Source organism: Lonchura striata, chromosome 6, assembly GCF_046129695.1.
Source record: "Lonchura striata isolate bLonStr1 chromosome 6, bLonStr1.mat, whole genome shotgun sequence".
Taxonomy (NCBI): Eukaryota; Metazoa; Chordata; class Aves; order Passeriformes; family Estrildidae; genus Lonchura; species Lonchura striata.
In genome coordinates this window covers 22,792,080-22,815,801 of record NC_134608.1, presented here as the reverse complement: position 1 = coordinate 22,815,801, position 23,722 = coordinate 22,792,080, and the positions used below count along the sequence as shown (strand labels likewise).

The window sequence follows — 23,722 nt, the reverse complement described above, 5'->3', positions numbered from 1 at the left end:
GTAAGCAATTAGTTGATCCTGTGAAAGAGACTGAGCAGCAAGGCCTGAGAGACAACACTGTTATCAGGAGCTGGTGAAATCGCAGTGTTCTGAACACTAAACTGTTTGGATGTATAGCTGTATATTTGGGAACACTCGTACAAATCTTGCCTAAGGTATACCAGTAGGTACCAACAAGTTTTGATCATTTAAATCCTGCAATCTTTTTCACCAAAAAGGTATGTTTAAGAGCACATTTGCTGCATTACAGAAGAACAGTGTACTCTATTTCTTCTCTGATCCCTCTGGGGTTGACATTTGTCCCACTTACTGCCTCAAGCTCTTGCTTGCAGCTGCAAAGTCCCCACCTGTCACCATATTATGGCAAAGCATGACATTGCATTCTCAATTGTAAATTATGTTGAGATTTTGCAACTGTGAAAGTATGTGAAGGTAAATTTATTTACTTGACAAAACTGTATGTGGCATGTGACCTTATTGCAGCACTTTCCAGGCAGCTAACAAAGAAAAGCTATTTCTCCTCAGCTGACAGTTAACATTGCCTTTCCTGTTGCTAGTGCTCCTGTAGGCAATTCAGAAAGAATTACCTAATTTATTGCAAGAGGAATAAAAGACCTGTAGGTGTATATGAGGTGTTTTTCAGGATCTGACAGGTTTTCAGGGTTGCCTGGTGTTTGTGATCAATGAGAACATGGTATAACATTGGCAAGACATTGGAATCAAACCCCTGGATGCCCTGGAGTCATGCCTTGTGCAAAGACTGGGCCAGACATTGTCATCACCCTCTGATCTGGTGTGCCCCACTTCAGTTAGCTTTGATCTGAAGGCTAATTTTGATGATAAGTAAATTAAATTGCAGGGGCATTGAAGAGCCCTGGAGATGCTGCATTTTCCCTCAGCCTTATGGCCCAAGTTCTTTGGTGTCATTTTTGTATGCCCGTGCACCTTTGTGAGGAGTTGCGAGGCTATGTGTTGGAAATATGGCTTGCTGGCTATTGGAGGGATAGTGTAAGGGGAAAGGGTTTTTTTTGCATGGGAAGCATATGTGTGAGAAGGAGTGTGGTTTTGAGTTAGGGGTATGTGTAATGAGAATAGGGATGTTTATGTGGCATGCACGCCCATATGTGGTGTGTGTTCCCACTTTTTTCTGGGCTCTGGGTGTGTCCAGATCAACTGAATTCAAAATGCTCCTTTTTTGGCACTGTAGCCTCTTCTCTGGTTTGGCATCTTAAGAATCTGGGAGAATCATTTAAAGATCAGAAAACTCCATTCACTTGGGCCCCTGAAGGCTTCACATTCTGTGACATGGTCATTCCAGTCGACTGAGCTCTGTCCCCTACGGATGAGCCCATATAAGGAGGCTGTTTCCTGCATTTCACGCTCCCTGCCTGTCCCTCTGCCCTCCTGTGCTCCCTTTGCTGAAGAAAGTTGGTATTTTGGGACTGCAGCTCCTGCCTCATTCCTGCTCCCTGTTTATTTTTGGAGGATGACTATTTTTGCTCCTATCAGAGAGCTATGCAGGGTCATACCCCCTCCCTGCAGCAGGCAGAGGCTGCTCCTGGCAGGGTCTCTTAATTTCCCACACTCACAAACAATGCTTCTATTTCAAGAAATAAACATGTGAGAGACCCCTACCATCAGGGGTTAGCTCGATGCTGTCCTCATTAGTGGCAAGAGGTGATTTGGCTTTGGCTCAGGGTTGACCCCACCACACATGCAAGGTCCTCTCTGAAGTCAAAAACTCCTCAGGAGTCATCCCACTCATTTACTTCTGTAATAAAAGCTGTGGAAGCCACCTGTGCCCCCACCATTCCTTTGCAGTTAGCATTTTTTCTCTGTTTTGTGGCATCTTTTACCCAATCATTCTTTCTCATGATGGTCCATTCACAGGTCCCTGTAATCCATCTTCTGTCACTGGGCACCATCAATTGGGAGCTATGTAAGCTCTGCTTTCTGCGTCTGCTTTCATCATTGCCTGCCATGCAGAACACTGAAGGCAGTGCCATACAGAGTTCCTCAGGCTGGGGGATCCAAGCCCAAGACTGTAAATGACAATGGGCAGCTTCCAGATGGTGGGAATTCATGGCCCCATTTAAAAATTCCCATCATAAGCCCCAAGCTGAATTCCCATTTTCTCTTGCCATGTGGCAGAGTGCCACACAAGACAATGCAAGAATATAGCAGGGGATATCTTTAAGCTCCAGATGATCTTCCCCTTTGGATTTCAGTGGTGGGATTCATCCCAACTAACTTTGGAAGAGTTTAGGTACGAATCACTGTGTCTGAAATTGGCATCTATCCTCCTATTCTAAGCAGTGGACAACAGCAGACTTTTTGGGAAAAACTCCTCATCTAACACAAGATATCTACAACATGCTGTCTTGTACCCTAGGAAAAGCATAATGTGATACCTCCCACTGGTATGTAGGCAACAGTGATGAGCAAGTTCCCAGTGAACCTTATTTTGCTAGGAGAGCACACCTTCTGTGGATCAGTCAGCTACTGTGTTGTGTGTCCTCAAAAAGTCAAAGGGACATAGACCTGAAACTTGTCAAGATACTGATTAGGGTGATGCATTTTTTATTTACAGACAAGACATCCTGTCTTGTAGTTTGTCTTCCTTTTATTTTATTATTAAAGAACATTTTAAACACTAGCTCTCCATTATATAGTAGTGTTACATTAGTGTGTGTGTGTGGACCTCAATTGGCTTGACAGAGCTATCTGTAACATGCCTCTTTCTCTTTATTAAAGGTTCCACCACCTAAACCCCCACGCCGGCAAGGAGGCTGGGCAGATGATCCTGTGCTGGCACCTAGCAAGTGAGTCCTCGCCTCCTTCCTTATTAAGAGGGATTCAGGTGTGGAATAAAGAATCATTACTAGTTGGACCTTGCTGTCACAGACATTGGAACACTCTTCCTGGGTCTTTTAGATGGCCTTTCTTTCCAATATCAATATAACTTGTTCAAGCCATTTGAAGTATTGCTCTTGCTTGGTTCCATTGGCTAATTGACTTGGCAAGGATTAGAACTGAGTACGTGTCCCTGTTTGCTGGAGGCAGCATATTCCTTACCTGGTACAGTGCCTGGAAGGAGTCAAGAGCATAATAAGCATGTTAAATGCAGGAGCTGGGATGGGGGGATTTAACTGGTTCCGTTCTTTCCAGGAGAGTGACATATGACAGCACCACACTGACAAGAGTGCAATGAATACATCAGGATTTAGTGATCAGCCTTGACAGGAAAGGTGAAATTTGTCAATGTTTATGTGTGCATAGGGTTATGGTATAATGGAGATGGATGGAGATGGTCAGCAAGAAGATGTGAGGAAAACGTATACAAATTGTAGAATGTGTGTGGAGAAGTCCGATGCTTACATGAAGGACATGTAAGACAAAGGAAATAGTTGGATGTGGTAATAGAATAAATATGAAAACTAAAGGACGGTTGAGACTGGGAGGAGATTACTTGCTTTCAAATAGTTGTTGTTTTCCAAGCTGAGAAGTTATGCTGATGTTGTATTTCATATTCACAGAGCTGAAGGACTGAGCTGTGGAGTGGTATGAGATTGCTTGTGTAGTTAAAGGCCTTTAATAAAAGTCTATATGTCTTAATAATATATACTTTGGAGGCACTCTGATTTATGAAAAGTTACCTGTTTTCTGGTCTGAAATTGAGAATGGGTGGGAACATCCAGAAATCTGTTATACAGTCAGTATTTTTTGTGAGAGGAGAAGGGTGGTCTGTATTCTGGGGTAGCCTTTCCAAAAAACAGTACTTTTCTGGGAAAATTATCACTCCATTTGTCTGTGAAAAATAAATAGTTTGAAAATCTGAAGACTAGAATAAAGCAAAGAGAGAATAAATCTGGAGACTAGAATAAAGATCTCAGCCTGAACTCCTGTTGCTTTCCAGTTTAACCCTGATAATGGTTATTTTCATAGGGTGGCTGCAGCTAGAAGTTGCCATTGCAAAGATGCATCCACCTCAGAGTATGAAAAAAGTGCCACCAGTGATTCTGGATCTTTGTAGGATCAAGCAGAAACTTTATGGAAATGTGACAGCAGACAAGAAGGTTCAATTTCATTGTTTAGGAAAAATAAGTTATGTAATTGTTGGTTAGGTGAAGGACTGGATTGGAGGTAATACATATGCAGGGCTGTGCCTAATGTGCCCTGAAGGCCAGTGAACAGGTTCCTAATGTAACAGCACTGTGCCACGTGCTATTTTGCCATGTCTTCCATTGTTTGACATTAGCTTAATCCTATAGATTTGCAGCAGTAGCTGTTGGTGGTGCTCCCCCAGCATCTCAACTGCATGGGTTACAAGACAGTGTAGGTGTCTCGAGTAAAGGCTTTTATGGCATTGGATGTAGTTCAAATGGAGAAGCAGAACAGGACCCAGGGTTGTAGACCTTTTTGTCTCTGAGAATCTGCACACTGGGACATGAGACCAAGATGCGTCCCTTGCTCAGTCATGAATGTGATATGTGATATCTGAGAGTGTTAATAGCAATAAGCATTTTTATTGAATAAATGTTATGACGTTTGTTCTGATTTTCTCCAGTCACTGAGGTACAAGGGTTTTGTATAGCTAATTCCCCTGTCTTTCCTTTCCTGTGTATTCTCCCCAAGCTGATCTGTCTTCTCTCCCTTAAGAAAGTCTGAGATGCTGGCCTGTAGGGTTTGCTTTTTTGACATATCCCAGGGTAAAGCCTTCATGTGAAAAGTCTGAGTCATTGGCTGATGTCATACCAATGTTGCTGTAGCTTTGTTGTTTCTGTTTTCTCAGGCTCTATCTCCCCACAGCTTTTCAACCAATTTGACTCAGTTTGGAAGCCCATCAAGTTAACTTGCTCCAAGTTCACTAGTGTAGATGTAGTTAGAATAACATGCTTCTGTTATTATATCTGATTTAGGTTTAAGCCCTTTTTTGACAGTGTAACTGAACCTACACTTGGGAATCATTCTGTAAGAAGTAATTTGATTTTCAGAATAGACAATGCTAAAATCTGTTTTTTTCTTTCACTTAGGAAGAATAAGCAGAGTGGCTACTGTTAGATTTTCTGAGTTATGTAAATATATTGTGTGTCAGATGGAATACTGTGGCCACTTGTGCAACGATCTTGTAGCTATTTTTGCTATTCTTTCTTCATTTGAAGTCTTAACTTTTAGTTCTGTTTCTGACAGCTTTAGTCACTTACAACTGCATATGTGTTGCTTTTCCTGCAGGGATGCTTACCAGTATGAAATGATCACTTGAAATTGTTCTTTTTATTTCCATTTGGCACATGATAGAGTAGAATTTAGTTTGTAACCTGTTTTTCTACCTTTATGCTCTCTTTTAGTCCTTTATCTGCTCAGCTCATTTCATTACATGCTTATGTAAACTTTTAAGTATTCTTGCCATCTTGCTGATTATTTCCAGCAGACTGCTGCTCTCCCAGACTGTTGCAAAATAGGAAGAGGAGGAGGACTCTTAAAGTTTTCCAACCTAAATTTTTAAAAAATTAATTAGCACAGATAATGTGTGAGATACAGTATTTTATCATGAGTTCCCATAGCACTTGCAAGTGTCAGATATTTAAATTGCTGAGAACTATCAAAATTATCTATTTTACTCACATATTCAAATGCCAAATGTGGGAAGATTATTTTGGACTCCTAGTACTCTTATAGAACAGTTGTCATTGCTAAGAGTCCCATTTTGTAAATCTGAGTAACGATGAGGACTACTGGTAAGTGTTTGAGCAAACCCCCAGGCTGGTCCTTTGCAAACAGCAACTAAATGGTTCAAAGTAGTGACTGAAAATTAATTTTTCCGTACTGCCAGGCCATCTGTAGCTGAATCTGCTGTATCTAGTTAAACTTGTACTCAGAAGAATCATTCTCTGTGAGAAGAGGCAGTCTCATTGCTGCCCCAGCAACATTCTAGCCCCAGTATTAGCAGAAAGGGGACCAGCTAAGAACCTGGGCAGCCACTTGGGGCCTAATAACCTGCTGAGATAAATAACAGTAATTACAGCTGGGTTTTCCTACAGAAGCAGCTCTCTAACCACTGGATGGAGCCCAAGTGCCATTCTGAAAGCTGTGATGATGTCCCTAATTACATCAGTGCTGACACTTGTGACAAGCAAAGCAGAGCTCTGCTGTCAGGTTATCTCACGCATCAAAAGGAAGAAACACAAAGTGCCTACCAGTGGGGGAAGGAAAATGGAACTCAGTTTTGCATACTGGTGTGGATTTGATAAAGGAGGGGTGTTTCCATGATTCATTTAATTCCAACTTCTTCTGATCTCATCTCTCTGACTTTTCTCATAGAATTTCTTCCATTTTCCTCTCTAGCAATATTGTAATTTCTTTGCTTCTTGGGTCTCTTTCAATTTACCTGGGGTGCTTGATCCCTTTGGTCTTGCAATGAGCCCCCTAAAATTCCTACAGTTCTGTAGGCAGCGACTAGGGTTGTTGAAGAATAAACACAGCATGTTTCAGGCAGCCCTGCAAGCAAACACAAGTAAGAAGTCCCTTCCAGTGCCTGCACATGTACCTCATTTCTTCTACATGGATCATGGCAGTTTAGCGACAGGTGTTTCAGTTACAATTGAAATTTCCCCTTTCTCACTGATAGGACACGCAGAGTTGTAATAATCAAGGCTTGTTTAGGAAAATTACCATGCTGAATTATTTTGGAACAGAAGTGATAGAGTGCTGTAGTGTCCAGGAGTGCATTTGTCAAGAAGGTGAATATTAAGTGCCTGCAGAAAGGAAGAGGATACAGCTGGGGTGACCTTTAGAGCACGGTAACCCAGCCCCTGTGTAGATATCATTAAGGCTCTGAACAGTGGGCAGTGGTGAGATTGCACCCTGGAGCTGGAGGAAAGTTATTTAAGAGATTAAGGGGGTTTATGATTCAAGGTCTCTAGAGATAAGTAAAGTTAAAAACCTCCTGTTTCAAGAAGGTTTTTCATTCAAGAAGAATGGGCTTAAACTATCCTGTATTCTCTCAATAAGAAATGACCCCTGAGAGTGCCTGGTTTTAGAACCTCTAGCAATCCCTGTCTTGCATGTGGGAGTAGTAACATGCTCATGAGTTTCTTGGTCTGGGAGAGTGGGGGAAAGCTTGTGTCATTGCTTCTGTTCTCTAGTCCCAATCCAGCAGTGTTGTGGTGAATCTCAATCTGGACTTCTCTGTGACACTGCCATGTTAGGAGCAGAGCCAGACTCCTGGCTGCATGGGAGATGTCAGCCTCACTCTGCAACTTGCAGCCATCTGTGGATGTCCTAGTGAAGTGAAGAATATAGGCAGGGAGGATCAAGGCTGCCAAGTGAGGGGGCACAACTTAGAAGGAGAAGAAAGAAAAGGAAGTCTGATTAAGTTTTGTCTTGAAGTGTCTGTTTTTGGGTTTGTCCCTGCATTGATCTGCAAGGGAATGAGGCAAGTAATGGCCCCTTAGGGACCTTCAGGACTTTCCTCTCAATGTCAGCCGTCATTTTCAATCACCCTCTCCCTCCCAGCCATTAATTTTGGCCCAGGATCATGGGGACTTGTCCATCTATCACTCCTAATTGACACTAAATGATCTGTCAGTTTATTGATGAACGGCAGGAGTGGAATTGTCACAATATATTTTACTTTCTAACAACTCCTCCTGACAATTTTACCTTGTCCATCTCACTCTCCTCACATAAATCTCCATTGGCCTCTCATTCCTTCTCCTGGGCTGATCTGGTGCCAGCCACCTCCATGCCATCGGCACGCATCAAGGACATCAAGATGGCGGTAAGCTGCAATGTGCAGGCCCAGGGGTGGGTTTTTTCCTCTCTCTCCCTGCCCCCTCCTCTTTTTTTTTTTTTTTTTTTTAAATAGGCTGGATGTTCCAGGAATGCTAACAAGCTCCTGTTCTCCTGTCCCTTCATGTCATTGCTGGGGTGAGCTCTCCTTGGTGTTTCTGTGTAGACTCAGTAAAGATAACTGGCAGAAAAAGTCCCTAAAAGACAGAAGAGTCACCTGAGAATCTCTCAGTGCTCTGGCTGTCACAGGGGATTTTTATTCCTTTTAAACCTACTTAGTGTGATTTGCAAGAATTTCCTGAGAGGGGAAAGTGTTAGACTTATGTCCATTTATGTGTTTCCAGTGCTCAGAGAAGCATGGAAAAAGAGTTTTACTGCTTCTTTTTCCTTTCCCCCCCTTTTTTTTCTTTTCAAGTTTTTTTTAACCATTTTTCCTATTTTTTTCTTTTTTTTCTCATTTTTAACCTATATTTCTGTATACTTTTTCCCAGTTAGTGATGTTTTCTTTGACTTATTTTTCTGGAAAGGTACTGGGCAATGGGAGGTCTAGTAGGATTGCAGCCTCTTGCTCCCCTAGAAATGAAACTGGCATGACAAAAACAGAACAGAAATGTGGCATTTTTGGTAGTGGTCCATGTAAGCTGCTGAAGTGGCAGAGCATTCTCAGGATGAAGTCTCTTTGACTTTTTTTTTATTTTGTGATTGAGGACAAAGCATCTCCCTTTCTTATTTCTCTGCATCGCTGAGAAATGTCCCAGCAAATTTAGGGGATGCTATTATTGCTGTTCCAAATATTTCTGTTTTAAAATAGCAAAAACTTCTTGAAGATCACATACAACTTCCAACCCTTTTGTATCTGTCATAGCCAAGGCTAAAATCTTGTCTGGCCATTGTAGGTCACCTGTATATTGGCTGTGAAGTCTAGCTTAATGCAGTTTACCTGTTGAAAGGGACCTGAGATGACTTGATATACTTGCTTGGCCCTATTTCCCCCTCCCCCAGCCCCTTTCCCCATAAAACCCCTCTACTACTCTTAATCCAAGTTCTTAAAATATCTTCGTTCAGAAGCTGTTGCTCCCAGATGACAGAACAAGATACCATTCAGTAATAAACACCGAATTCTTTCTACTGTTTTTCATATAAATGTTTTCAGTGAGGCCAGTCACAAGTGAAAGGTCTTTGAACCTCATAATCATGGGTTTGCTCTCTGTTGTGAGATTTGAAAAAAACCCAAACAACCTTAAATACATTTTCTGTCTCCTTTAGCATTCAGTTTTTTCCTATAACCATGAGGATCCAGAGCTGTGCTTTTTTTTTTCTTTAAAAGGAAGCTGAAATGCTCCTGTAACCTCAAGAGTAATTTTTTTGTGAGAGTTGGACTTTGTGCTTACGGGAGGCCAAGAACATGATCCTTGGATAGGAGCCCCTGTTCTCAGGGACCAAAGATATGTAGCGGATACCTCCAGAAACTGCAGCACTGCTTTCTGTTTTCCCACACAGCAGGAATTTGTATTGAGTGGTGTTGTTTTTTCTGTTGCTCAGTGGGAGCTCTGAACAGCTCTGTTGGTCAGTTCTCTATCAGTGAGCGAGAGGGGGAACCCTGAGAACATCTGCTTGGGGGATGATGCAGTGAGTGGGCTGAGGTTAAGTGATCCTCGGGAGCACCCTCTGGCAGCTTGTTCTTTTGTGCCAGTTCCTGAAGTCCTGCTTGCCAGAGCTTTCCTCCTTTGCTGTTTCTGTTAAGTAAGCCCACATATTAGGACATGAGGAGAAATAAAAACACTTCAGCTGGAGATGAAGTGCCTCACAAGTCCATTTCAGCTGGAGCTGGCTAGCAGCAGTCCATCAGATCCCATCTCACAGAGCATGCCTGCTCATTGCTGCAGCCATCCTCTTCCAGAGCCATGCTCTGGGGCAGTGTGTTCAGCATGCAGTCTGACCAGCACAGGCAGCTTGTGAGGGGCCAGAAGATGGACGGTAGGGCCATTACAATTTTAAAACGTGTGTCTACCCAAAAACTCCTTGTAGTGATACAGATGGCCATACATTCCAGGGCTAGGAAGTGGAGGGCTGTGAGGTGACATCCTATGATGAAAATAAAGGCTCATAGCGTGCTGAAATCAATGGCAAAACTTTCCTCGATTGTAGGAGGTGTGAAGATTAAACTCCTTAATTTTGTAAAGGAAAACCTGGCTTTTCCAGGCTGCCACAGGCCAGGAAGAGAGGGTGGAAACTTAAAACAACATATCAGCGCCCCAGAGAAGGTGCAATGGAATAGCTGAGAAGGCACCTTGTGGTGCTTTCCAGCACGGGTAGCAGTTCTAATTTACAGACAGCCTTGGTGAATGTGTCTTTTCCTGTGCCACAGCAAACAAGCAGTGACTGAGACCCACCCTCGGAGAGCCCCGAGAACTATCATTTAGCACATGTGTGTCATATTGGATGTGTAACTTAGTTGTGCCTTAGGCTATTGAACAAGCTGCAACTCCTAGCTCACCGCCCACTCACTGTGGTGATGGGCGCTCAAGGAACATTTGAGCAAGAAAGTACAACGTCTTTTTTAATGTTTTTCCCCTCCTCCCTCAGGCCTAGACCTGAATTACAGTCTTTACCCGAGAGGCAAAAGGCTTCGTGCCTCCCTGTGGGCTGAGCCAAGCCTTCGGTGTTGAGGTGGGCATGGTTTTGGATGGAAGCACTGAGGTAGAACTGCTGACTTGCTTCCAGGGCACCCAGTCTGTCTCTGCCCGCCTTTAGATCGCCTTACTGTCTCCAGATAAAATGCATCTCTGAACATCACAACCTTCTGCTTTTCCTCCCGTTTCATTCTTTTAGCAAGAGGGGTGCTCGGAGCGGCTTTCTGGTTCCACGTGATTCGTAGCCGTGGTGAGGCAGGAAACGGGCCAACGCACACACGGGCAGATGAGTTTCTGTCCCGCTGCCCGGCGAAACGAGAGCAGCCCTCGTTCCGCGCCGGGCTGCCCGCCGGCCCGGGCTCGCAGCGCCGCGCTTGCCCGGCAGGGGGCGGCCGCGGCCCGGCGATGCTGCGGCTGTGGCGGCGGCGCGGGGCGGGCGCGGCCGCCAGCCCGGCCGGCGAGCGGGCTGCTGGCGCTCCCAGCCCTCTCCTCATCCGTACTGGGCGTTCCCGTCCCGCCAACTCTGTGTGCGGTTTACCAAGCTGCGGTAATTCCCTTTTCCTTAGCTGTGCTGCCCGCCCTCACACCTCCCGCGCCGCATGAGAGAACCTCGGTCCTGCACAGAGAGCTCCTTGGGGCCTGGCTGTGGCACGGTGCAGGACCGCGGGTGTGTCTGGAGCTCTCGAGCTGTGGTTTCAAGGACGTTTTTCTCCATTCAACCCAGTTATGTCCTCTGCTAAAATAGGTTAACGGTGTCTAATTAACCACTGCACATTGTCATGCTGCATAAAGATAGCATCCTGGCTGTTCTCTGAGTCCTGCCACTTTATCTCCATTTAGATCTCCGTGGTAGTGCATTAAATGAGAAAGGAACAGTTTAACGGAGATGATGTCTACATTGGAACTGCGTTCACCCTTCAGCACAGAAGTTGCGGGCAGCTCAGCTGTGCATCGGGGCTGTGTGGGAGAAAAGTCTCGGGTTCAAGGTTTAACTCATTCTTATTGATGTGGACGAAGAATTCCTCCTGGGCAGAACTGAGCAAAAACACTCAAGAGAGAGATCAGATCTATATCCTCTGCCCCAGGGCTAAGCTAGGAGACAAATAGGTATTCTGTACTAGGAGTGACGTACCGTGGGATTACACAAGGACTGTCAGGGTCCTTCACCCAGTTTCACAGCTATTCAATACCCGGAAATAGAGAGGGGATAAGCAGCTGTCCAAAACCAGAGGAAATATTCTGGGATTATAATTATATTTGGGAGTGCTGAGGGCCTCTCAGGGAAAGGGAGTTTAAAGGGAACTGTCCAGGTGATGGAGTGAGTCCATCTTCTTTTTCCCTCCAGATGCAATGGACTTGTGAACATAAGTGAAAAAAAGCAGATGTATCCCCGTCTTACAAAAATGGGGTGTGGCTGGTGTATGATACAACAGACTGAATGTATTTCTGAGCACTGCTCCTGGGATGATATTGTTTTGTTTATACTTACTTGAGTGACTGTAGCTGTAGTTCATATTCAATTGCTCATTTTGCAGGTCCTTGTTGCTGCCCTCCCTGGGCTGTGCCTGCTGCTGCAGCAGACAAAGCAGGGCAGTGCACTTTGTGTTGCTGAGAACATGAGAAAAGAGTAGGAAAGCTGTGTATGCTGGCTTGTCAGGTTTGTTCTGCATCTGCTTTCACTCACCGTTAGAAAGCTCATGAGATGAAGAGAGTGCTGTTTATCTAGACCTGATATTTCTGAAGGAGAAAATGTTGGTCTGAGTATGTGGCAATTTGCATTGGCAAGACGAGATTATTCTTAGGAAGGGGTACTCCACAACCCTTAACAAAATGTGATAACATCATGAAGAAATCCTGCCCGTAGTACTTGGAGAGCAAAGATACCAGCAGTTGATTGGTTCTGCAGGAATACTGTCTCCGGGTAGCCCTCAGCTGAGTGTATGGAATGGACAGAATTGAAGGTGGGGCATCTTTTGAAGATCTATTAATGATTTCTCTTGCTGTGTTGAAGGTTTTTAACCTTAGGACACAAGACAAAGCTTATCTTTCCTCTCAGAGTCACTTTGTTACGTAAATTTAGGTACTGCAGTTTCACCAAAAAAGCAAAAAGACTGGTTAAACCAAAAATGTTTTCTGAAATTTTTCCCCCAGTCTGGAACAAGAACTCAGAAAGTAATTTGGCACCAAACAAAAGGAAAGTAAGCTTTATTAAAAAAAAAAAAAAAAAAAAAAGGAAATAGCAGGTTGCATGATATCTTGTTTGCTTGATCATTAGGGCCACAGAGAGTGTAAAACATACAAGTCCTTTCTGTACTACAGAAGCTTCATACTATATTTTTGGGATAGTTTTCTACATGAGAGCTCATGAGCCGACTTAAAATGCTAGTTTCATCGAATAATGCTGTATCAAATAATATATTAACAATCATATCCAGAACAGGCAACTGGAAGCAGATGTCTCTCCTAAACAGAAGAGCAGCCATTTCTAGGTCCTGCTCTGGTGCTGTTAGTATATAAATGCTCTGTATAAACCGCAGTACTGTCAGCATGAGAGACTTGCCTCACACAGTGCAACCTCTAACACAGGGATTAAGGTGCTCTCCTGGGGGCTCTGACCGTGGGGCTATGACTTGTCCCTGGGAAGAAGAAGGAATGATCTTGTTTGATGGGAGAGTTCTAACTCCTGGGCTCTGGTGTTAGGGCTCTCCCATTAAAGAAGCCAGTACTATTTCCACACCCTCCCGCACATGAGTTTGTTCCCCAAATTACTGTTTTTTTCCAATATATAGTGTAGCTGTTTCATAATGAGGTATTTGCTTTTTGTCCTGAATAAGTCCTTTCCTAAGAACAAAGAAAAGCTGAGAAAGCCTAAGTCTCACAACATAAGCAGAGCAGTCTCTGCCTCTAAGACTAGCATGATTGTCTTCCCTGTGGACTGCCTGGGTATCAGTCATGACAGGGAGCTTAGGAAAAAGAAACAGAAATTGCTTACAGGGATAGTAGTAGTGACCTTTTCTCCTGGGAAGTATGAACATGTGGAGTGTTTCATTCCTGCCTGAAGATGGGAGCAGAGATATAAGGAGTGTGAGGACTGAGGCAGAGAGTGTTACTTGGGGTTGGACAATTATCACAAGTAACGGGATCTTGCCAAGAAGATGTTAAGTTGAACCCCCAGCAAATCATCTCACTGCGCATGGCTGTGCAATGTCATATTTGGGATATTTCAGCTTGGAGAGGGAAAGGCAATATGAGATCCAGTTCTGTGAAGGCATAAAAGAGGAATAAAATAGGAGAAATCTTGCATCATCTTTCTACCTCCATCTTCTCAGAGACTAAACACCACTGGGTGCTGGTGGAGGGCTCGCTGAAGCCATCTATTTCTTTCTCAATAGTTTCAGGAGGTTCACAAAAAGTGCTTTGTACTACCACCAGGGAGAAGGAAGGAGCTGGACAGTTCATCCTCACTGGAAGAACTCTTTCCCCAGTTATGTTCCATTTTTGCCTTTGAACAGAGGATGCAGATATAGCTGAAAGCCCAGGTGCAGATGTCACCACACAACTTGCAGTTCTGATTATAGTAGTTGATATTATGGGGCTCAGATCACTGATTCAGTGTAATCTTTAGCTTTTTGCAGACTGCAAGCTCCAGAGAGAGCAGTAGAGACAAAGGGCTTTCTTCTTATACCTTTTTTCTGTATAGCTAGACATCCTCTCTGCCCTCCTCCTTGCTCTTAGAAGAGTAGATTATTCACAGGAGAGCTAGATGAAAACTGTGACTTGCTAGAACAGAGAGCAGATGAGGAAAGGCCTGTGACATGTCACAAAGTGCTTTGAAAAGTACAATGCAAGGCAGTGAAGCAACTTTTCTTACATCATGGTGTGTCCTGGGACAGTGCATCAGATAGGATAGAGCCCCATGTATTCTTTGTCATGGCACCCTGACTTCAGGGGGCAGGAGAATATCTATTCCCAATGCATAGACATGAAACTTCACTCTGCAAAATGGCCAAAGCAATCAGCGAGTGATAGAGTATCTGCTAAAAAGAAACCTGGCATTTAATTAACTTTTCAAAGTGCTGGTTCAGCAGTCTCCATGTTTTACATTTTGAATATTGAACAAGAATCCCTAATCGGGACTGAATTACTTCTGGGCTTGCTGGGGTGGAGAGCAAGGGATCTGCCATTTCCCAGTGCCTCCCTGCCATGTTATTATTATGAGCTTTTGTTAATTCAGCCTGATCAGCCCTGATTTTTTGCTACAAATGCATGTCTGACCTGAACTTGGCCAGCTCAGGTGGGACTCCTAACCTGAAAGGCAACCAGAAAGTCTTTGTGCACAGCCATGGGGAGGAAGAAACTGTTGATCTCTTAGGAGCAGATAGATGAAGTATAGCACCTTCTTCACTCCTTAATGTGCCAACCTCTCTACATAGGTATGGCCAGCTTTACCTGCAGCTGATGGCAAAGGGGATAAAAAAGTATCTGAGAAGCTAAAGAACCAGGGAGTATGGTTCTTGCCATATCTAGGCACAGCTGTCTTTTGGGACCAAAGTGGTTTTGTTTCAGTCTGTAGCACTCGGACTTTTTGATACACTGGCTTAATAGTCACTCAGAACTCTTTAAGGTGTTTATCAGACCTGATGCAGGAACTGTTTTGCACAATAACAATCATATGGGGAAAGGTGAAGTTTTTCATTTTCTCTAGCCTTTTCTAAACATAAGCCATCCTTGTCTTGCAGGTCAGGAAGAAAGCATGCAGAAGTAGAAGAGTAAGTTCCCATTGTTGCTGAGACTTCTTCCACAAATTTTACATCTGATCTGATCATCTGACCAATACACCAAGATCTGAAAGCTGGGAAGGATGCAGAGCCTGTCAGTAATTCATATCATGTGTCCTGGGATGGGGCAAGGTTGGTCATTCTGTAGTTCCCTGAATATGGATGGCTCTGTCACTCCCATAAAACAGAAAGAAGGAAAATGAGGAAGCCACTGCTTTCCTCCAAGACCCACCTCAGGCCCTACTATCTTCAGCCCAGGGGTTTGCCTTAGGTACATCTTGCTTAAGATGAGATTTCTGCTGAGCCTAGCATTGAGGGGTATGGAAGATCAATCTTCCATGTGGGCTAAGCATACTTGGAAGCTCTCTCCTTGACAGGCTTTGAAGTTTGTGGGGAGGAAGGGGGCATAAGATGTTTTTCTCGGCTTGCAATTGAATTTCTTCCTTGTGCTTTGCTGCAGCCATCGTCTCAGACAGCAGAGCCTGGAGGCATCAGATGATGGAGGAGGTAAGGTACTTGACTGCAAGAAGTGCCTTCATGTGTGTCTAGGGGCTTCTCCAGTAAGGTGAGCAGAGGCATCTTGTAAGAAATAGCAAGGAAATTAACAATTCTGGGGGTAAACAAATGTAGGAGCTGCTTAGGTCTCCCCAGATGAATGAGGGAGAAAGGGTAAAGGAGATGGAGAGGGAGGAGGAGGAAATGAACTTGTAGTCTAACTTTGGCTCTTCATGAGCACTGAATTATAGAGGACCCCTTTGGAAAGCAGGAAAGTGGCAAGGACGCACTTTTCTCTGTAATTACCTCCATGGAGAATAGTGGACTGGGCAAAATGAGAACTAAAAGCACAATAAATGTTTAAGAATGGGGAAAGAAGTCCTTGCTCTCCTCTGGTTTAGGTGATAGTAGACTCTGCTTAAAGCATCTGTTATTTTTTGTTGCAATATCCTTGTTGCCTGGGGTTTCTGTCATGATGGAATTCTTAATTGAAAAAATCTGCTTGCCCTAATCCAAGATCATAGATCCTAAGATAAACATAAACACTATGGGTAATCCCATCTCATTCCTGTACAGGCTGCTATGAAATCTACTGAACTCCTAATTTAGCACTAGTTTTCTTTATAGTATATATTACCTGCTCTTTTGGGACTGGATGAGTCAAGAGGAATCTGGAAAAATCCACAGTATGAATTTCAAGACAAGCATTTAGACAACTGTGGGGAGCATAGAAATTCATTAAAGTCTCTAGGAGGTTCCTCAGTTTTCAAGGGCTAAGAATTTTATACAGTGTATAAAAAGTTGCATCTGTAAAATATCAGAAGTGTCAGAAAAATTATCTGGAGTCACAAAGGATCAGACATCAGTATGGTTAATGAGATTAAATGAAGACTTGTTTGGGTCTTCCAGACAGATTAAGCATTGCAACATATGACTGCCAGAAGTGGCACCTTTATAGCATTGGCGTCTTCAGTACAGACTAAATTTTCCCCCTGGGAAGTTTCTTGGGCTTCTTAAATTTCAGCGTATGTCACTGAGGCTGGTAGTCTGTTGTGTACATCTCTGTTTGCATACGTGCTGTCCTTTTTGTTGAACCTTGGTCATGTACTTGGAGTATGACTATCTTTGCTAACCAGGCATAAAAATGCTTGCCACATGTTTGTTTGTAGCATGTGACTTTCAGCACCCCAAGACCTTGGGTAATAAATATAGAATAGAATTGATGCAGAGTGTGGTATCAAGACATATGGAATCCTAACAGACTTCACTTATTTATCTGTGTCTAACCTGTGGTTAGCAGCTGAATTTGGATTGCTTGCAAACTGGCATTTGGCTTTGGATTAAATCTATGCATTAAAAGAAAGATATGGTATGGCTCCTACCCAGGCAGCTTCTGGTACAAACACGCTGGGTTGTGGATCAAAAATTCATGGTGCATTGCATGGTTGTGTTCCTATTTGGACAGGGAGATAAGGCAAACTGTTCTGGGAGAGGAATTTTCCATGTGGGTTCAGCAACTGGAGTGAGGAAAAGTGACATATAAACAAACTCCAGAACATGAATAAAATTACTTTTTTGAATAAGCAGAGAGATACAAATAAGTGCCTAGCGTAGAAGGCAAGGAGCAGCATGCAGTGGTTGTGGCTGTGCAGTATATTGAGCTGTATCAGCCTCCCCTTTGCATAGAACTGCACTTGAGTTTGTGTCCTTAACTGGATAAAGCTTGGATTCTAAACAAACAAAAATCAAGACATAGGTGTATGGATCCCCAAGGATGGGTCACGGTTATTTTGTGCTGCATAATGTCTTAGCTTGTACACCTTAATATGAACAGGCGCAGTTGCGTAATGATTGCTGCTGTCAACCAATACATTTGGATCGCCTTCCTTTAACCTATTAAAAAGCTGAGCTGTACCATTCCATTAACATTGTTTGTCCCCCATCCAACCTTCTCATTAGAAGAATGAAGGACAAAACTATATGCCCTTAAAAAGATGTTCTTGTGAATTTGAAATGTGCTCAGTTGTGATCGTTTATACAGCACTAACAGCCAGAGGCTCTGAGTTTGGAGTCCATTTGAGAATGTGTTAAAAAAGTATAGGGGCTGTAGAGAACCCAGTTTGCCGGGTGGAGGGAAGTTTGTACAGCCAAGCGGAGACTTTTGGGATTGATAGACCTTGTAGTTTCAGAAATAAAAGTAGAATTCTTTCACTGCTCCTGGCCTGTGTATGAGATAGCATCTGATTCCTTATCTCTGTGGGAGTTTGGGGGAGAAGGATGGACACTTCTCAGGCTGTGTGGAATGGCTGAAACAGTATGGGAGGTGGTAAGTGGGTGGACCAGACAGAGACAAGCATGGAATGATCTGCAGTTTCAGCCATCCGTTACAGTTACACAGGGAAACTGAGAAGCTGGAAGACAGATAATCCAGAGCTACTTTTGGAGAGACACTGCACTTTTTCAAAACTAACTGATAGCTAGGTAGATCTTCTACAGCACCCACTGTGATCTTAGTGCTGACCCTCCTGAGCACATGCTGGTACTCATGAGAACTCAGGTACAGCAAATGGGTAACGCCTCTGTTAGTGGATGTGTGCCCACTGGACCTTGTCATGGGGGACCAGGTCCTCTGCATGGTGAGAAACCTGCTTTAGCAGGATTTAATGCATCACACTTGAGGAATAATAAACCTTCACAAGCAACACAAAAGTGTTTAATTCCTAAAGGACAGGCCTAGTTAAGTCACTTTTGGCCAGGGGCAATTGGGGGCTTAATGCTTTGTATGTAGCAATCTGTGCAATCTGAGAGAGAGGAGTTTGAGGGTAATTGCTCAATTTTCTGTCCATGTCAACAGGGAAAATGAGCAGCAGTGACTGAGCTCTGTATGGCAGGGAAACTGCATGAGATGGGAGATGTGACACCCTCTGTAGTATTTATAAGGTGCTATCTGCAGCACATTCCTTCCTTTTCTGTAGCAGCCAAGAGCTTCTGCCATGTGCTGACTATCCTTTGTCATGAAGTGGGAGGGAAGATGGGACAACCAAGCTGAAGTTGAAGTGCTTTATCTTCCCTTTGCTGCTTTCTCCACCAGGGCATAGAGGGCTTTACTCTGCTTGTGTGTCTCTTTCTGGCACAGAGCTAGATAGGGCTGTTTCCTGTCAGGTGAGAAATGCTAACATTCCTCCACCACCTCAGCAATCTGATTTGTCCTTTGCCTAGAAGTTTCTTGTTGTTCCTTTCTTGTCCACCAGTTCTGCACTTCTGTGTTGTATTCCCCTGGATGTCATTTTCCTTACTCCTTTTTCCTTGGATTTTTCTCCTCAGCACTTTATGGGAACCTATTAGCTAAGGTTGTTATCCCTCTCCCAGGTATTCCAACATAGACTATTGCCCCACCATTAGAAGTCCCTTTCTGCTTTCTCTCTGTTACTCTTGGGATGCACAGCTGCTAGAAAAGGGCTTTTCTGGAAGACTGGGATGTGATGTATGATTTTCTGTCTGCAGGAACAATAGCTTGCTATTTTAAAGCAGATAGTGTGTGTGAATGAGACAGCTGATTGAAATGAAAGCCTGACTTTGCTACATAGACAACTGGAACCTGACCTGCAGGTGAGGAAAGCTGCCAGGAGACAGTCACTAGATCTGTGCCCTCAAGGCAAAACCCCTTCCTGCCTGCTGGGAAGCCTTCTCAAGGAAGCAGAACTGATGATTAGACCTCTCTATGCAATGTCAAACCTCTAGAAGGACTTCTTACCCTTCTGGCATGTGCCAGTAGCTCCTTTGCATTTGAACAGGATGAGAGTCCAGACTTTGAACAACAGAGCAGAAGTGAGCAGATGCCATTGCAGGTTCCAAACCCTTCTGGGTAGTGATATCTGTCAGGTGGGAGATCTGTAATTCACACTTCTTGAGCTGCATGCAAATATACACTAATGATGATATTGCTCCAAAGAGCTGAGAATAGAGCACAGGGAGGGTTATGGTTGGCTCTGTCATTCCTGATAAATTTTGCCAGTTGCTTCCCTGGGGAGCTGCTGTTTCTACAGAGCACACCAAGTGCTGGTGGATTCCAGAGGCCATGAATTGCAAGGACATATGCAGTGGTTGAGCATGAGGGTAAGAGAGGGCAGAATCTGCAGGAACAGTCAGGGATATGGCAAGTGGGTATTTCATAGACTCAGAAAGCAGTGTTGGGGTGATTTGGGGAGAGCTAAATGGATGAAAAATTCTGAGCATCAGTGAAATGAAGACAGAGTGAAAGACATACTGTTTTGGGAGTGGTATGAATGGGCTGAATAGAAGGTTTTGGGGCAGAGTGTGTCAGTGGTCTCTGGGACTCTGCATTGTGACTGTGTGTGGCTCTGTCACCACACCACAGCTCTCCCCTTTGCTGCTCCCCATCCCAGTGCACTACTCTGAGTCTCTGTCACTGAAGGGCAGACTCAGCCCAGCCTGATGGTTTCCACTGAGTTGTTGGTCCAGGACAGTTTGAACTCCTCCAATAATTGCTGGCATTGTGATCTAGAGCCTCTGGTGCTACAGGAAAGCTCTCTCTTGAGAGCTACAATGGGCAGGGGAGAGCAGAGTATGTCCCAAGAGACTGTCTGAGATTCTATTTGAAGCAACAGACCACTGGCCAAGGGGCAGTGGGCTCCTTAATGACAAGGGAGCACACACAGCTTGTTGAGGGCTGAAAATGACAGTCTGGGGAAGCATCTTCTGTTGCTAAATTCTGCGATACGGTGGATACACAGTCATATTGGGTCTGTGATTGCTGAGCCCATAAATGTATTTGACGGACTAGGTTTACCTAAAATACCCTTTAAGAAAAAGCTCTTGAAAGATGATTACAGAATTGAGACACCATCATTTAAAACTGCCTGAGGCAAACTCCTTTGAAAATTGCAGCAGTGGAGGGACAGAGAGAGAACCGCATAGCCCTTGATTGTAGTGTCATTCCCTCAGGACCCGTCCCCCCTCCTCCTCAGTTTCTCATCTGATATGAGAGAAAGCAGCAGTAAGATTCCTCATCTGTCTTATGAAAATCCGATTCTGAGTGGCTCTGATCAAACCCGGCTGGCTGTCAGCAGCAGTGGCCTTGTGTGGAGGGAGGGAGGCTTCTGAGGAGTTGCTGGATGTGGAGGTGTCATGGGTGCTGCCGATCAAAGAGGCATTTTTTAATAAATATATATAAGAAAAAATAAAAACCTAAGGATTTAGCATAAAAGAAATGTAGTTTGTCTTGTTTTTCCAGTGTAACATGAAGAGGATGAAATAGAATCAGGCATGCCTGCTCCTGAACATACTTTCACGGGAGCATCCTGAGAAGCTGCTTTCCCTACACCTGTAATGCTCTAATGCAAAGTCCCTTATCTCCAGTGTTGTTGAAGAGGGTTTTGTGTTTCTGAGTTCACTAGACCCTCTCAGGACACCCCATACCTTCTCATCTGATGCCCCACTACCTTCTGTGTATGTTTTAGTAGGGGAGCAGTGCAAAGGAACAGGGAACAGCCTTTGAAAAAACACATGTTACTGGAAAGGAGGGCAGGTGTAGTGCTCTGTCAGGGGCTGTTGGTAAGACTAGGAGCTGTGTTACCACTCTAAATGCTGATAACCTCAGGAGTGTGGTGGACTCCTGGTCCTGGCCTCCAGTCTCTCCTGTCTTCTGCTGCTGATGAACAAACCTATGCATTAAGAGTTTCCTCTCTTTTAAAGTTGTCAGGGTCAGGGTCTGCTTCTACTTCTTGCCTAAGTACAAGCCATGCACTAAGCCTGCACTGAGCCCAGTGACTCATCTGACAGGGCTCTTCTGTGCCTCTCCTCACACTTCAAATGACTGAAACTGGGCAGAACCTTTGTGTCAGCAGCAGCCTTGGGAAGCAGCAGAAATGCCTGATACCTGTCCTCTGCAATATGAACACCACACTATTAAGGCAAGTAGAATGTCACCCCACAGCCAGTCATCCATCTAGCTGAGATGCAATATTATGCAAGGCAAATGTATAACCTTTTAACGCAAGGCTGTAGGGTCAGTCCTGGATCTGCTGTATGACCTTCCCTAGATCCTGTGACTCCTCTGGCACTTGGCCATAGGGTGACTTTTCCTATCAGCTTGGCCAGGTTATGCTGTTACCATTCTCTTCTCAGAAGGGGGCTTTGGGACATGGGACTCTTGGGTTATCTTCTGCTTATATCAGCTTTTGAGACAGTACCCTGGTAGCTGTGGTACAGTCTTCTTTTCACTCTACTGTTGTCATCTTCCTGCTGGTTGATCAGGCAGGTACGCTGCTTCATGATGGCCTGCTAGTAGGGCAATTTCAGTCAGGGGAAGACATCCCTATAAAATTAATGTCACAGCATCCAAAGAAACATTCTTTATTCTCTCCATTTGTCTGCTGCTCTCCTGAGAAAGCTTCCAAGAGGCTTCAAGTTTGTTTGTGTGTTCAGCAGAAGCTGCGTCCCTTTTTCTTTATGTTTTTTTGACTATTTTTTTGACTGTTGCTTTCCACTTTTTTACTTCCTTTTTTTTTTTTAATTCTCCATTTTTCCACTTAGAAAAATTATTTATTGCATTGAGATGCACTAATTAAAGCCGTTTTCTGGTATTTGGTTACTGAAGTGTTTGATGTCTCTGTGACAAGACCATGAAATGCACAGAGTGTCCACAGGGACAGAATTTGCTGAACACGGTGCTTTGTAAATGAGGGGACACAGTGTCGCAGCAGCTCATGAATATGAAACGCCCATGATGCTACCTCAGTGGACTTGGGAACACAGATGAATCCTGTCATGTGCTAAATGAGACCAATTTCTTTCACTTAACTTCATCTTCAATCAGACCTTCCATTTGCCTGTTTAAAATTCCCCAAACGTGATGCAGAAGGTAAAAGCATTCAGTAAAACAAAGTTTTGCAGCAGCAGAGATATTGTAATTATTTCAGTTTTACATTTTATGAGCAAAGCAACATAAAATAAATTAGTTTCATTTTAATACCTGCTTGGTGGTAGGAGACTGCCAGCTCCAGAAGCCACTGCTTTGTGTTCTCTGGATATGGTGGTGTGTGCACAGGGAGGGCAGGACAGTTCCCACCACAAGAGTGTCCATTCTGAATGGCCTTTGAAACACTGAACCAGGTGAAGTGGATCAGACTGTGTGAGATGGAGTCTTCTTTGTTTATGGGTGCCAGGATGGGGCCTCAGGGTACTCTTAAAGCAGCTTAGGGAGTAAGCAGCACACTCTAACTGCAGCTTGAACTGGAATATGGTTTCTAGATGCAGCTTTGCCAGTGATTTATTGCCTGATCTGGAAGGGGTTCTGTCTGTCCCTGGAAGAGATTCTATATGTCCCTATTTATGCCATCTTGTATCTAGCAGACAACTTAGTTTTTTGGGGAGGACCAGATCTTACTGGGAGTTTACAGGATTTTAAGAGACCAACCTGCAGGTGTTGCTACTAAACCAAAAATCAGCCCTGCTTGGGAGGGGAGGTGCAATTTACCAACTTTCAGGAGCAGCTAAGTATTAGATTGGTCCTTTAGATCCATATTGGTCCTTTAGATCTCCTGCTTGTTGCTTTCTGAGGTTGTCTTCTTTGCCTCTCAGTAAGTTATTTGCTAAGAGGTAAAAAAGATTATGTTTACTGCATGTTATTCAATATGAACACATAAAGCCCTCTTTTCTGTATGTCTTGAAAAACTGCTGTTCCTTGCTTATTGTTTGACTGCCTGCATGTAGCATGGGTTGCCTTCATTCTTTCCCTGCCATCTTCTCCTCCTCCCATTCACACACTTCCATCTTATGTCATTGGTGCCTTGCCGTAACTTAGTCACAAAGATCTTTTTGTGTAAGACCTAGCTAAGTTCCGCTCTTGAAATAAAATATTCTCAGTTTTATGCTGGGACTTAGATGTTCTGAGATAATCGGTTTTGTGCAGTGACTTAACTTCCCAATTAGCCAATATTTGGTACTAGTATCTCCTGTCTCACCATAACTTCCATATGAGTAAACTCATTTTGATTCCATCCT

At 43.9% G+C, this 23,722-nt stretch overlaps 1 protein-coding gene across 3 annotated transcripts in view; it reads left to right on the top strand.

The window, feature by feature from the left end:
• Nucleotides 1–23,722, top strand: part of IFT43 (intraflagellar transport 43) — a 43,049-nt gene that overhangs the window by 12,894 nt on the left and 6,433 nt on the right. For all 3 annotated transcript variants that reach the window (XM_077784019.1, XM_021542796.2, XM_021542795.2), the window contains 3 exons: nucleotides 2,755–2,822; nucleotides 15,164–15,193; nucleotides 15,663–15,709. In XM_077784019.1, coding sequence (XP_077640145.1) covers nucleotides 2,755–2,822; nucleotides 15,164–15,193; nucleotides 15,663–15,709 — 145 coding nt within the window. The remainder of the gene's footprint in view (nucleotides 1–2,754; nucleotides 2,823–15,163; nucleotides 15,194–15,662; nucleotides 15,710–23,722) is intronic.